The sequence below is a fragment of the Mastigoproctus giganteus genome, chromosome 3, assembly GCF_048544385.1.
Source record: "Mastigoproctus giganteus isolate SK-2022 chromosome 3, ASM4854438v1, whole genome shotgun sequence".
In the NCBI taxonomy this organism is placed as follows: Eukaryota; Metazoa; Arthropoda; class Arachnida; order Uropygi; family Thelyphonidae; genus Mastigoproctus; species Mastigoproctus giganteus.
Window position 1 is genome coordinate 219,466,025 of NC_143577.1, and position 16,068 is coordinate 219,482,092.

Genomic DNA, 16,068 nt, shown 5'->3' on the forward strand with positions numbered 1-16,068 from the left:
GTAACTAGGAATATAAAGCTACTCTAGAAAATAAGTTAATATGACAATTTAAACTAATAAAGCAGAAAATAAATCAGGAAAAACTTCTCTGTTTGAAGAGCTTTAAGGAGCAATACCCGCACAGGCTAACCTCGCACCCAGACTCACTTCCTTCAAAAGGCACCACATTCCAGATTTCCAGAGCTCAATCCAATACAGCATGCCCATGGTGCGCTTGGCAGTGGAATTGCCATTCACAGGCCACCACTTAGCAACTGCACTGCTTCAAACATTTTGTAAAAATGGGGAATTGTTGCCTCTAGCACTAATTAATGATGTATTGTTCTTGGCATGAGAAGTTACATCTACGTTGTGATCTCTACGAAATCACAGGCTTTGTTAAGGTGATTTTTGGCCACTGACAGAGTTATTTGTATAACCCTGTAATTTCATCAGAATTTATTCAGCCTTTCTGCATTATTAAGGCACATTACGCCAGTCACCAATGTTTTTTAATAATATAATAAGTTTTGGATGTATTTATGCTTTTATATTTTATTCCTTAGCTTTCAAACACCTAATTGTCGTAATTAACCATTTACAAGTGAACTCATGACACCATGGCTTTCTAAAAAAAAGAAACTGAAAGCACATACTGAACACTTCATTGATATTCTCTTTACTAGTAAATCCATCTACTCATGTTTAGTGTGGAAGACACTTTAAGACTTTAAAATTTTCAAGTAAACTACATACTGAGGTTGTCTTTTATTTTCCTGTGGCATCACAGTCAAGGGTACATACTTGTAAATTTAAATTAACAATCGATAATTACAAACGGGGTATAAAAAAAATTTGCTGTACACTAGAATAACCAACTATTAGAACAAATTTTCATCTACTCGTGTAGAGATGGAAGGCATGTGTAAATTTAAAGAAGAATTGAATGTGCATTTAGATCACTTCTTTTAAACTCTTCATTTTTTTTTTTTTTTTTTTTTTTCTGCAGAACCTTTTGCTTTGGAAAGTAATTTGAAAGAGAACATAATCTAATAAAATACCATTAAAAAATGGTAAAAATAATAATAAATTGAGGAACATCTGGAAATGACTCATGCACAGAGAGAGCGAGAGAAATATATATACAGAAAAAAAGTTAACCAGGTGAATTGCCTTATCATGAAAATAACTTTGCATTTTATTCTCCCCAAGCCCAGCAGATTTACATGCTAAAATCTGCCATGCCTAAGTATATTGGTATAATGAGAATCCATAGTATTACACCAACACTGTTTGACTATTGAATCTAACCATTTATTTATTCATAGCAGGATAGCAACTACAACTCCTTTCTTTATTCAGGGAAACAAGGGTGCTGTAAGCATCCGATTCAGTGCATATGGAAGTTCCATTTGCTTAGTAAACTGTCATCTTGCTGCTCATGATACTGAATTCCAACAAAGAGTTGATGTAAGTAATGTGTGATCAAAAAAAATATTCTGATAAGTTCATTAAAATATTTTTTATAGAATATTTCTGCTTAATAGATATTTAATAATTTGTTTAAGTTAAATTCAAATCCTTTTGCATTATATAATGCTTTTCAGTGTCACTAGTGTATTGATGTAAAGTTTACTCAGAGAAATAACTATTGTCATGGGTAAAGGAAAGGGGTCTTAGACATTTTTTGAATTTGTCCCTGAACATTTTCCATTTGTCATTTGGGAAATGTTCAGGGAAATAATCATAGGGCTATTAAGCTTTTTATGTCAGCTAAGAGACGTGTTCATGATGGACCTTAGATGAACTCATCTGTTTAGTGACAGAAAAGAAAAATTATTATAAATGGGATGATTATAAATTGTTGAGGAACCTACAGTAAGTATAAATTAGTCTGTAATCAACTTATGCAGAGGACTAGGCATGCTAAGGCAGATTATGGGAAATTTTTGCCAAAGAGTGCAAAGAAAAGTATCAAGGAATGACTACTGAAGATCTTATAAAAGTTTTTGACAAATTGAATAAATATTTTTCTTCTACATTCATACAGTTTTAAGAAATGTGGTTGGCAGATATTTCTCTAATATTGAGTGGAAGTTAAGTGACTTTATGATAACTGGTGAAGTGTTATTTATTGTGAATGCCTTTACGAGTTGCCATGGTATTGTATTACCTCAAATAAATAACACTTCTCCACTGGTGAAGTGTTATTTGTTCGAGGTAGTACAATACCATGGCAACTTGTTGTGAACACAATATGATATATAACCAAAATGATGCCAATTTAATTAATTAATTTAACTACTTTGGTAGATGGCTACGTTAATATGATTCTTTTGCACTAACCTACATGTTAGTCATTCTACCTCATAGCATAAGGCCTTTGCCCTTAAATAATTTATAGTCTGTTTTTAATGTATATTAGTATTATTGATTTTGAAATTTTAAGTTTGATGTCTATAGAGTTTGCTGGTGATACAAACATGGGAAGAGTGGTTAATGACAGCAATTAGAATACGCTATTTCAATAATGCCTGGGCTTTTACTGCACCAGCCAAAAAACAACTATTTGACTCCCTCCTCACATAAGCTGAAATTTGAACTTCCCAGCTGTCAGCCCTAACCACCAATGGAGATAACTTATTCCAAAAATTAACAACTCACTGCCTAAAAGAAAACTTCTTACAATCCAGTCTAGACCTCTCCTCTCCCCATAATTTGAATTTATGGCCTCTAGTTCTGGAGATTTTCTTTGGAATCATTTATAACAGTGAAAATTTCACCCTTGTTCATTTTACTTTCACCTCTCAGAACCTAGGGGATGAATCCAAGGAGAGCATCCTTGGACTCAGGGGAGGTCCCCACAGACTGGAGATGTGGAAATGTATCCCCAATTCACAAAGGGGGATCGAAGGGTGACACGAGTAATTAGAGACCAGTTAGTTTAACTTTTGTTCCGGGTAAAATAATGGAGTCACTGGTTAAAGATGCATTGCAGGATCATCTAGACAAGACTGGAGCAATAATTCAGACACAGCATGGGTTTGTTCAGGGAAAGTCTTGTCTGATAAATTTGATAGGATATTATGATGTGGTTACAAAGGAACTGGATGCAAAAAATAATTTTGATATCATATATTTGGATTTCAGGAAAGCTTTTGACACTGTTGCGCATGGAAGACTATTGTACAAATTGGAGCAGAATGGTATTAAGGGTAAGTTGTAGGTGGTAGATGACTTTCATCAACCGGTGAAATACCACCACTTTGCTTATTGGAGGCTTGAAGTGGTGAAACCCATGTTTAGTCTCTAGAGCAAAGTTTCCAGCATCCCCCCTCTTCCCATACTTCTCCTTCAACCCATGCATGGTACTAAGTACTATAGGTTTTGATACCTTTCATGTTTGGGGTTTTCATAAAAAAAAAAAAAAAAAGTTGATACAATGGATAAAAGGATGGTTGAGTGGGAGAAGACAGAGGGTGGTAATTAATGGGTGCTGCTCTTCGTGGACTAATGTTATTAGTGGAGTCCCTCAGGGTTCGGTGTTGGGTCCTCTGTTGTTTTGTATATTTATCAATGATATTGATGAAGGTGTATCAGGCTTAGTGTCGAAGTTTGCAGATGATACAAAGGTTGGCAGGGTTGTTAATGACAGTAATGGCAGTGTGCTACTGCAACAGGATCTAGATAATTTGGGCAGATGGGCTAAGAAGTGGCAACTGAAGTTTAACCTTGACAAATGCGAAGTACTGCATATAGGTAGAAGTAACCCCAGAGAAACGTACCAACTGTGTGGTACTACACTTAAGGTGGTAGAAAATGAAAAAGACCTGGGAGTAATTGTGCAGTCAGATATGAAGTTTTCTGAGCAATGCAGACAGACTTCCAGGGCAGGTCATGGGGTTTTGTCAATGATATATAGGAATTTTGTTAGCAGGGAAAAGGAGGTGATTTTCCCTTTGTATAAGGCAATGGTCAGGCCACACCTTGAGTACCGTGTACAGGTCTGGAGGCCTCATTTTAGGAAGGATGTAGATTTGCTTGAGCTTGTACAGAGAAGGGCAGCAAGATTGGTGAGGGGAATGAAGGGATCCTCTTACCAAGAGAGGCTTAAGTTCTGCAAATTGCAGTGGCTGGAGACTAGGCACCTGCACGGTGATCTGATTGAGGTGTATAAGGCCTTGAATGGGTCGAGCGCACTGAATTCTGATGGGATCCTTCCACTTGTTCAGATTACAAACCTAAGGGGGTCATAAATTCAAATTGAGGAAAGGCAGATGTAGAATAAATGTGCGGAAATTTGCCTTTAGCCAGTGGGTGGTTAATTGCTGTAACAAACTTCCATCTGTCGTTGTGGAAGTTGATAGGGTAAATAAATTTAAGGAGGATCTGGACAGGCATTTGGAGGGAATGGTGTGATTTTTTTTTTTTTTTTGGCTGATACTGCATAAGCTCATACACTTGCTTTCTTGCATTACATGCCACTACTACTACTACCACCACTACTACCTTGTTCACCTCAATCAAATCTGGGTTCGGTGTCTAATTTCCAAGCTCTGCACCCCACATATTCAAAATCTTTCCTGATATAAATACCTTTTTGCTGATTCCACCAGATGAGATGATCAAAAAATGAGATTTTTGGATCATCTGAGATCATCTTTGGAAATTTTCAATATTTTCTTCATACTTGGACACAGTATTCCAAGTATGGCTCACAATTGCCTTATACTCTGGTATTATGACTTCCCACAAGCATGTGTTTGATAAATCATTGACAGGACACCATACTCTCTTCTTGCCACCTGTCTACACTACTTGGACAACTTCATGTCTAATTGTACTGTAACTCTCAAATGTCTTTCTTCCTCTGCTGTCTTTAGTTCAATCTCACCAAGTCTATTACTTATTGTGGAGTTGCTATTCCCCAAGACCTTACATTTTGCTATATTAAAGGATAGCTGCTACTTTTCTGACCATCTCTGAAGCCTACCTGAGTCACCAGTAAGAAGCTGTGCTTGACGTCGATCATTAACTGTGCTACTGATCTTGATATTGTCTACATATTTTGATATTACTTGTCTATATAGAGATGGACTGAAAAGTGGAAATTGAGGTTTACCATTGATAAATGCAAGGTACTGTATTTGGGTAACATCATTTCTAAAATAACATACCATTTAGGTAGCACCAAGCTTAAGATGACTGATAAGGAAAATTACTTATGGGTAATTGTACAGTCCACATGAGGTTCTTTCTGAGCAGTGCAAACAAGCTGTTTGAACAGTGCATGAGGGTTCTGTTCTGTGTTAGTGATATACAGGATCTTTGCAGCAGGAACAAAGAAATGATTATCTCATTTTATAAATTAATGGTTATGCCATATCTGGAATGTTTCATACAGGTTTGTAAACCTCTTAAAGAAAGGATATAGGTTTGATGTAAAGAGTGCAGAGAACAGAGGGTTTAGGTTGTTCTCAGCACTCAAAATTAGGCTACAAAAAAATATATTCTAACCAAGAAAGACTGGGGTTCTGTGAACTATTGTGTCTGATAACTAGGCATTTTTGTAGTGACCTAAATGAAGTGTTTGTGGTTTTAAAAGGGTTGTTTTGTAAACTAAATGCCAATAGCATCTTTACTTTTCTCAGATGACACACACACAAGAAGTCAGTATAAATTGAAAACGGCTGGTTGGACAGTAGATTTTCTGCAGAAAGTTGCCTTCAGCCCGAGAGTAATTGATTGTTGGAATAAGTTATAGAGTTACGGAAGTAAATAGTTTGAAAAGATTTAAAGGATTTAACAAATTATTAAAAGGAATGTGCAAATGCAATTAAAAAAGTTTTTTTTTTTTTGCCCAATACTATATAAGCTTTGTTTCCTTGCATTGTGTTGCCAATACTAATATTAAAATTAAAAATTAGAGTGTAGCCTGAATATTAGCACATTTCAAATATCATTTTATTTCTTCCTTGCTTATGTTAGACAAATTTGGCATGATCAAGAAATCATGCACATACCTCAAGAGTTCTTATCTGTTACCCCAACTGAACATTTTATCTAGATGTTCTTGGGGCAGAAACATTTCAAGTGAACGGGTAGCTAATGCCAGGGAAGAGAGCCTAAAAAATTTCAAGAGTTGTGTTAGGGTTCTTAAATATACAAGAACAGTAAGTCTTAATTGTTTATATAGTAATGTTAGAAGTGTTGTCAATAAAATGAACGAATTCAAACTGCTGGTTAAAACAAGTAACGTGAACATAATAGGGCTTACAGAAACGTAGTGCCACCTGAAAATAGGGGATGATGAGTTTCAGTATGGCTTGTATAATGTATTAAGGAAGGATAAGGTAGATAGAAGGAGTGGTGGGGTAATGCTTCTTATCAGAAGCAGCCTGTGTGCGACAGCTTTCCCAGATTCAGACGTTTCACGTGCTAGTATAGAATCTGTATGGTGTGAGATAGTTGGAAACAGGTATAATGTGAGTAGGAGTAATCTATGGACCAGGTGATTGTGAAGATTATGATGAAAACCTCTACATGCAAATAGAATGGGCAAGTAAGCAGCAATGTCTTATTATGGGTGATTTCAATTTGCCTCTAACTGATTGGAGAAATTGGGAAGGAAACTCGACATGGGGAACAAAATTTTTAAATCAACTAGATGACTGTTATTTGTATCAACATGTCAGGGAAAGTACTAGAGAAAAGAATATCCTAGACCTCATCATCACCCATGAATTAGATGACATAACGGGGCTGACAGTAGAGGAACCAATAACAGGAAGTGATCACAGAGTTCTACAGTGGATAATGAAGAGAAAGGTAGCAGTAGTAAAAGGCAAAGGAATGAGTTATAATTTTAGAAAAGGAAATTACGATGCCTTAAGGTGCTACATGGCCTCTATTAACTGGGTAGATATCGCACAGAGAACGAATACAATTGAACTGTGGTATGCTTTTAAAATATTAATCACAGATGCCTTGAATGCGTATTTACCGTTAAAAAAATACTTCACAAGGAGTGTTCCAAGTTGGATGAATAGTGAAGTTGCCACATTACTTGAGCAGAAAAAGGTGGCATGGAAAAGTTACAGAGCAATAAAAAGTACTGAAGCCTATAACAGCTACAAGATGATCTGTAATAGAGAAAGGTTTGACAGGCAAAGGCAGTTTATGAGAAATCGCTAGCAAACAGAGCAAAGAGGTGGGATAAGGAATTCTTCACATATATAAATGCTAAGAAGAGCAGGACAAACCAGATCGGACCTTTACGTAAGGGAAAGGGGATAGTATTAATTACACAAGCTACCATTGCAGATGAACTCGACAATTATTTTGCATCGATATTTACAGAAGAAAAACCTTTTGTGGCAATGGGAAATTGTGGGAGCGAAGTTGAAAAATATGTAATTAATGATATTGAAATTTCGCAAGATTATTTAATGAAAAAACTTTTGAGCCTACAGGCCAATGAGGCTCCTGGTGTTGATGGAATATACCCTATAATCTTAAGGGAGGTGGCAAGTGAGTGCATTGGACCATTGAGGCTAATTCTCCCCAGAGTCTAGCATCACTAGACTCTGGGGAGATTCCTTTGGATTGGAAAAGTGCAATGTATCTCCCATACATAAGGGTGGTTCTAAGAGTGAAGTGAGAAATTATCAACCTGTCAGTCTGACTTCAGTGGTAGAGAAAATCATGTTTATCAAATCTGGTTCGCTATTTTGAAAGGGTTACTCATGAGCTGGATTTAGGGAATAATTTCAATATTGTTTATTTAGATTTCAGCAAAGCTTTTGACTCAGTTCCCACATGAGCGGTTGCTTTATAAGCTTTGTTGTTTTCTGTATTTATTAATGATATTGATGACGGTATACAGGCTTAATGTCTAAACTGCAGATGACACTAAGGTTGGCAGGGGCGGTTAATGACAGTAATCAGGGTAAGCTACTGCAACAAGATGTAAACAGATTTTGCATAGAGTACTGTGCTATCTTTCATAAATCATGATACCTGCACATGGAAAATTGCCCTTCGATTGAGTATTATGTTGCTTTTAGCTGTGTAGTTATCTGAAGATCTAGGTCTGCTATGCTACAATTCACACCTTTCGACTTCAAAATTAGCATTGTTTTCTACGTGGCACACTTCTTTCTAGAGATGCTGCTGTCCACCACTAAATATGGTGCCATTTGACTTTAGCACATTGTAAATGGCAAAAGTCACTGAAAACTTTGTTTTCAAATTGAGGAACAACTGCTGTTTGATTGGGAGGTAACGTTTATAATTTACTTTCCCTCTTTTTCATGTACAGATAGATTGCAACTTTGATACACTGTGCCTCCTTTTACTACAGCTCCAGATGTATCACAAATATGATCATGCCTTCCAAAATGGATATTAAAAAAGTACCATGTATGAGTGGGCAATCATATAATTCGAGGACTGGTGCAAGATCTTATCTTAATTTTCATCATCTGAATCTTCTGTGGATTTCTCCTTCTCGAAATACTCTCCCTTGAACTTTACACACTTTTGTCACCATCATACCCATGCATTATATGCTTCTTGAAAGCCATTTTTTGAAAGACTGCAAAGTGCTTCCATTGTGGTTCTGCAAGCATCATTGCATCAGACATGAAACACTTGCCTTTCAGAGCTTTCTTCCAACATGGAAACAGGAAGAAATTAAATGGGGCTAATTCCAGTGAATAAGGGGGATATATCAGAACCTTGGCACCTATGGCAGTGATCACGGGCTGTATAATATTAGCTGTATAGGGCCTGGCATTGTCTTGATGGAGAAACCACTTCACACTGAAAAGTTCTTGATGTTTCCTTCGAATGGTGTGACAAAGTTTGACGCTGAGAACCTCAGAGTATGCTTCCTTATTCATAGTTGTTTCATGAGGTGCAAAATGTGTAACAAGAATGACTTTTATGGCAAAAAAACACAAGAACCATTTGTTTGTCAGCCGAACAAGAAACTCTTAGGCCTTGGTGAATTAGAATGCTTCCACTCACTTGACTGTTGTTTTGTGTCTGGTTCATAGCGGAAAATCCAAATTTCATCACAAGTCACTATTTGATTTAAGCAGTTTTGACTCTGTGTTTCAAAACAATCAAGCATTTCTTTGCACAAGTCTACTCTTTGCTGTTTTTGTTCAGGATAAATTCGGTGGTCACAGATGCGTGACATTTTCAGTTGATCTTTCACAATATTCTGAGCACTACAATATGTGAAATGGACTTTGTAGTTCACAAAGTGTAATTTGCCTGTCTTTATCTTGGGTTATCTGCAACAGACTTGCGGCCTTCACTGAATAGATTGTGCCATTTAAATATGGCTGCCCTACCAAGACACTCAGTACCATAATCTTCATTCATCTCTTTAACTGTTTCCAATGCATTTAAGCTCCATCTGACACAATAACAAATCACATATTGCTGTTCAATCTCTATGTCATATGTCAGAGAACCAGTAATTTCACATTTGAAACTGGCAAAATTAAACATCTACACTACCAAATATAATTTTAATTCGTAAGAAATATGTATACATTTTGCTTATAACCAGTGTTTACTGCCTTTATTTTGAAAGAAAAATATTGCATTAGTTGCAGTTTAACAAATTTCTTTTTTTAAAATAACTTAAAACACAAGACTGAAATACAAAATACATTTTTTTTAAAAAATTTAGTCGTGGACCTCATAAAATCTCTTAAGTCATTAATTAAATGAAAAACTTTATTTATACAGCAGACCCCCGTTATAACGCGGTTCGCTTTACGCTGATTCGCTATAACGCTGTTCTTATATTATAACCAGTATCTGACTATAACGCTGTTATAGATCACTATAACGCTCTTTTACAGATTGCATTTTTGGCATATTTAACAAAATCGTTTCATATGATGGAGTCGATATCTTGAAAATGAATATAAAAATACGGTTAAAACGTTTCCCACGCTCAGTGAAATTCTCTCGCGCGCTAATTTAATTGCAGTACAGTGACTTGTTACGTAGTTCGGAGATCAACATTTTAATAAAAATGATCAAGTATATTGCTTGTAATATTTGCGTTATATGCATTTATCCGAAGTCTAGTGATCACTCAGTACAGTATTAGACATCGTGCGAAACGGACAGTTTACTTGAACATCGTATCGTAATTAATGCAACCAATGCAGTTACATTTTCGAAGGGTTAATATTGACCGATAAGATTGAAAAAGCAACAACATCTGAGCGCAATACAAAGACTATAAATGTAAGGAAAAAGACTGAATTTGAAAATAAAATTAGACGTTTTGAAGCGAATCGATTCCGGTCAAAGACAAGCGGATGTGTGCCATAATTTAGGACTTGTAAGTTTAACTGTAAGAACAATTATAAAAAAAAAATAATAAAGAATTAATTTTAGCAGCGGGAAAGATAGCTGTTTCACTGCAAGCAACTAGGGCTAGGCCGGCTATTAGGATTGAAATGGAAAGACGTTAACTAATTTTATTGAAGATAATATCCAATGCAGAATTCAGTTAAGTTAAATATTATAAATAATAAAAAAGAGAGAGAGAGAGAGAGATTAGCCTATATGATAATCTGAAAAAAACTCACCTAAAAAAAAAAAAATTGGAACCATTTAAAACTAGTAAGGGCTGGTTGAATAGATTTAAAATCCAGGGAGAAGCCGCAAGTGCAGATCAAGGAGCTGAAACTTTCAAAAAAGAACTTGTTAAAATTATTGAAGAGGGATATTGTGTGTTATACTTCTCAACAAGTTTATAACATAGATGAAGCAGGACTTTTGTGGAAATGAATTCCTAAAAGAAGTTTCATATTGAAAGAAGAAAAAAACATGCCAGGTTTCAAAGTGGCTAAGGATCGGTTGACTTTATTGTCGGGTGGTAATTAAACCGGGGGATTTAAAATTAATACCCCTTTTAGTTTATTTGGAAGAGGGGCCAAAGTTCAACCCAAAATCGGCACATTTTTCATAATTAAATTCAATTAAATTAAATCAATTTAGATCAATTAAATTCATGATTTTAATTGGAATTTTAAGTTTAATTTTGATATGTAAGTAGTTACCATATAATTATATACGTATGTAATGCAGACTATTTTATATGTACAAATATTTGAATATTAAATATTTTGACCGACATTTGTGCATATTTTCACTACTGTTTATTATTGATTAAGAAATATCCTATATGTGTCTTTTCCTATATAAAATATCCTATATCCTTTTCAGACACTATATGTGTCTGAAAAGGACTCCAATATTTAATTCTGATGAATTTTTTATTATTTAGTTTTCAGTGTGTATCATATTGGGAATAGGGATAGTTTTATTTCTTTCCAGTTACACTGAACATAACTCATTGCAACATTTGTTAGATTATCATCCTTTGGTTCTAGATTTATGTTGTGACATTTTTAACATCACTACATAGTAAACTGAAAAGAAAGCAGTAAGAATAATGAATTTGCCATACTTCTTTGCAAAGAAGTTCATTACATTCTGTACACTTTATTTTCCATGAGCTTTTTTGTAAAGAAGCTCATGGAAGATAAAGTGTACAGAATGATGATGGTGTGACGTTTCTTTTATTGATGTTATCTACAGGGTGATTCATTACCAGTGCGACAAACTTGCAGGAGGTGTAGGGGCCACAAAGACGAATCGGAATCACATAGCATTGCAGGGTCCGAAATCCTTCGTCATGCGGGAGGTCGCATGAACAAAGAAGCAAAGAAAAAGAACAGAAACAGCAACTCGTTAGTGTTACAGAAATCATGAAAAGTTTTACATTGGCAAAAAGCCATGCTACAGAAAGTGTTCGAAAGTTCGACCAGAAGCAGTCACACAGGCTTCACAGCGCCACCGCATGGAATCCCTAACGTTCTGGAAGATTCCTGGCGTGTCTCGAATCTCCCCGGCAGCTACAGAGATGCGAGCGACGAGGTCTTCAACTGAATCAATGGGGGTCTCATACACCAATGTCTTCCTTTGACCCCAGCAGAAGAAGTCCAGGCATGATAGGTCCGGCGATCTAGCAGGCCAATGAACCGGACCACCACCTATCCAATGCTGTCCAAATGTAACGTTTAGGTGTTGGCAGACGTCATTGGTGTAATGTGGGGGAGCCCCATCATGCTGGAACCACATTGAGCTGCGCAACGACTGAGGAACGTGTGCTTCTTCAATAAGTTCGGGTAGGACTTGCTGTAGAAAGATCAAGTATGCCCTACCATCTAGATGAGGAGGCAGAAGGTACGGTCCAATGAGGTGGTCTCCAACAATGCCGGCCCAAACATTGACAGAGAAATGGCATTGAGTTGCATGTGTTCGTGTACCATGGGGGGTTCTCCAAAGCCCACAAATGGGCATTATGTTGATTGAAGGTTCCCTCTCTTGTGAAACTTGCCTCATCCGTGAACAATACAGACACAGAAAATGCGCTGTCTGCCGCACTCTGTTGAAGAAACCAAGTAGCAAAAGTCCTCCGGAGTGGATAATCCGCAGGCTCCAATGATTGGACGCGTTGCAGATGGTATGAACTCATTTGGTTTGTTGACAGTATCCTCCATACAGTGGATTGGGAAATACCCATTTGTTGGCCTATCGCTTGAGTACTCGTACTCGGATTGCCTTCTGCAAGACGTGGGACATTCTCCTCTTTGTCTGGCATCCTCGTCGTTCGCTCTCGATTCATGGTACCTCTCGTGAAACAACCAGTCTCACGTAACCTTCTGTGCACACATGCGAAAATCGTATGATGAGGAGCACGCCTATGCGGGAAACGTTCCTGGTACAAGCGCAGAGCGGCGCGCCCGTTACAGTCCAGCTCCATATGCGAGGTGCATGTCGGCCAGTTCAACATTTGAATACTCGTCCATCCTATTGCCTCGGGAACTGGTTCACAAATGCTGACTTCCAGCGGGATCGCTGTTCACATGACCTCCCGTTCAACGTCCTCTACCGCATGACGAAGGCATTTCGGACCCTGCAATGCTATGTGATTTCGATTCGTCTTTGTGCCCCCTACACCTCCTGCAAGTTTGTCGCACTGGTAGTGAATCACCCTGTATGTATGTGTGAGGCTTTTATTATCCAACTAAAAAGTTTTTTTACTGTCTGTTTACCTGCTGAACTATAAATTAATTTACCTGTAGATGGTACTTCATTTGAAACTGATTACTGTTGGAAATTGATAATTTTTAAAGTTTATTTTTTATGTACATGCAATATTGCTTTTTAATGTTTTCACATGTACATTTAATGTTTTCACATTTTAAGAATTATGTACTGAAAAAGCACTGACAGACTGAATATCTGATTAGTTCGGAATGTTTAATAGTTCATATCTTTTAGTCATATTTATTTTTAAAAAATTACCTAACTTTTAGTTTCACTCATGTGGCTGTTTGACTTGCCTCCTGACACCTGCATTATACTGAGGTTGCGTTAAATTTAAATCTGATCCACCCATTATGTAATGTGGTCTGCAGAGAATTTGCAAAGGTGATCTAAAATTATGAACATCTTGCTTTATTATTAAATTAAGATTTCTTTAATTATATTGTACAATGTGAATGATTCTGATTTACATTTAAAATTCCAATTCAAAATTTTAATTATTTGAATATAATTTATTAGTATTTTGAAGATTTAACACAAGCCATAAACATTTTATCATGGAGATTACTATTTTCTTTCTTAGGAATACAATACTATCATTGACAAACAAAAGTTTATTGACTCACAGACTGAAAATATCATTACTCATGAGTAAGTGTAAATATCTTTATAATCTTTTATTTTTAATTTGATAAATTTAATATCATTTGCTTTACAAATCGTCAAAATATAAAGATATTCTGGTAAATTGCAGAAAAATGAAAAAAAAAATTTTTTTAGAGAATATAATGGCAAAATATTGTTATTTTGGGGACTTCAGTTTGCATAGAAAATGATATTAGAGCATTTAAACACTATAAAGACTATTATACACAGTACAGTCAGTCCTCGTATAACATGTGTTTACACTACACGAATTCGATCATACACGATTTATAAATAGGGGAATGATATCTTATATAACACTAACCGAATTCGCTTATGCATGATTCGCCTTTGTGTTTACAAGAAATGGCAGTCGAAAGCGGAATCACCCCAACTGAATGCAACACGATAGGAATGAAGAGAGAATTCTGAAAATGTATTTATGTGTTTTATATCAGTGAAGGGGAAACGCATTTCACCATAATAACGTAAAAACCAACACAATTTCAGCTATCGGTATAATCGCAAATGCAATTAGATCGAGTTTACTATCAGTTTATAACAGATTCCACTAGCAGAAACACAACTGGAAATTGTTTTTATTGTTTTATGGTAGTAACCCCTAGAAATGTGCTTTAGTAAAATGTGAGGTGTTAATAGTGTATCTCTGCCTTCACGGTGTTGTTTATTCAGTTGCTGCATGCGTGCAGCTTTGTTTATGTGTATCAAGCGTGCCTCCTTGTTTTGTAATTGTGCTTTATTCCCTAAAAATGAGTAAAATACTTAAAAGGTATGAAAAGGAAGTGTCCTGGTGAAGACACTGCAGATTCAGAGAGAAAAAGAAAAGCAATATCGATAAACAGAGGCAGCCTGGGTCAAAAATTCTTAACCCTGGAAAATTTGTAGTGGCCTCATACTAGCGTTTATGGCCAAAATCACACCGGCCTCCAGCCCACCCGGGGTTTCCCCGGTAAGGCTTATGGCCAGTCCGCCTCTGTTGATAGAGAAATTGTGAAACGCTTTGAGCGAAATGAAAGACCATGTGATATTGCATGTGCTACAGACCTAAATGAGGCAACGCCGAGAATTACAAAGAATGCAGAGAAAATAAAAACAACTTTTATAGCAGGAACAACTCAAAGTGTAATTAAAATCCATTAGATTAAGACACAAAGAATTGGAAGAGATGGAATGGCTGTCATCTGTTTGGATAGAAAATCAAACAAAAAACAAGTTTGCTTACAATAGAAGCAAAAGCATTAGCAATATTTTATTACGTAATAGTCGTAATAAAATACATAAGTAATTTATTATGATTATTTATTGTGTTTGGTAATGTTTTGGTTACAAATGTGTGTTCAATCTTGGGTGGCCGGCACCTAACCCTACTTTTCCCATAGGGCCTGTTGTTTATATTGCATGAGGGTTTCTAGGAACACAACTATCGTGCTATACGAGGACTGACAGTACAGAAAACATTTTGAGCATCTTTGTTGAGACTTAGGCACTGTTTCTGTGAGGTATCTAGTGTAAGATTATGAAGTTCACATGTCTTGAGGCACCTCCGTAGCCAGGTGGGAAGGAGCAGCAGTGCGTAGCACACACTTCTTGATTAGACCGGGGTTCAAGCCCGTCACCACCAAATACGGAGGATGTGGAAAGGTCAAGGAATGACCACTGCATATTCCCGGAGCAATATGGCCTTAGTTGCTAATGCTCCTAAAAACCAACCAACCAAACAAACAACAACAACATGTCTTGAAGAGACTGTTTAACTTGTTGACAATAGTGGTGCAGAGACAATTGACTCCATAGCCAGGTTGTTGCATCATACTCTAAGTATGTTGAGCCTTCATTTGGACCATATGTACAGACAAATTTTATTGCCAAACTTTCCAACTTAAATTTTGCCCTCATAACTCTGCAGGATAATGCTTTTAAACCAATTAAACTCTTTGACACCAGTTCTAAAAGCTATTGTTACAGCTTTTCCACACTGTTTCTTACTTCCAAAATCAACTGATTTATAATTATTGTTTAGTTGCGTGTGTTCATCTTGGTTTGTATTCTTTGAATTCATCTTCTTTTCATTTTATTTATTTTATTTAATATTATTCATCTTAAGTTTTATTTGTCATTCTTCTTCATCTTCGTCATTCATTCGTCATCTTCCTGTATTTGTCTTCTTGGTTTCTGCTATATCTGCTATTCTGATATCAAATGACTTAATTCTTTTCTTTGCTGTTTGAGCTTTGGACATTGTTACCTATCTTGATGGTTGTTCCAGTACAT

The 16,068-nt window shown here is 36.4% G+C and overlaps 1 protein-coding gene across 2 annotated transcripts in view; it reads left to right on the forward strand.

Annotated features, from left to right (window-relative positions):
* The window catches only part of LOC150088732 (inositol polyphosphate 5-phosphatase K-like), a 218,490-nt gene that overhangs the window by 103,620 nt on the left and 98,802 nt on the right, over nt 1-16,068 (forward strand). For both annotated transcript variants that reach the window (XM_090370883.1, XM_090370884.1), the window contains exons 6-7: nt 1,342-1,449; nt 13,715-13,782. In XM_090370883.1, coding sequence (XP_090227009.1) covers nt 1,342-1,449; nt 13,715-13,782 — 176 coding nt within the window. The remainder of the gene's footprint in view (nt 1-1,341; nt 1,450-13,714; nt 13,783-16,068) is intronic.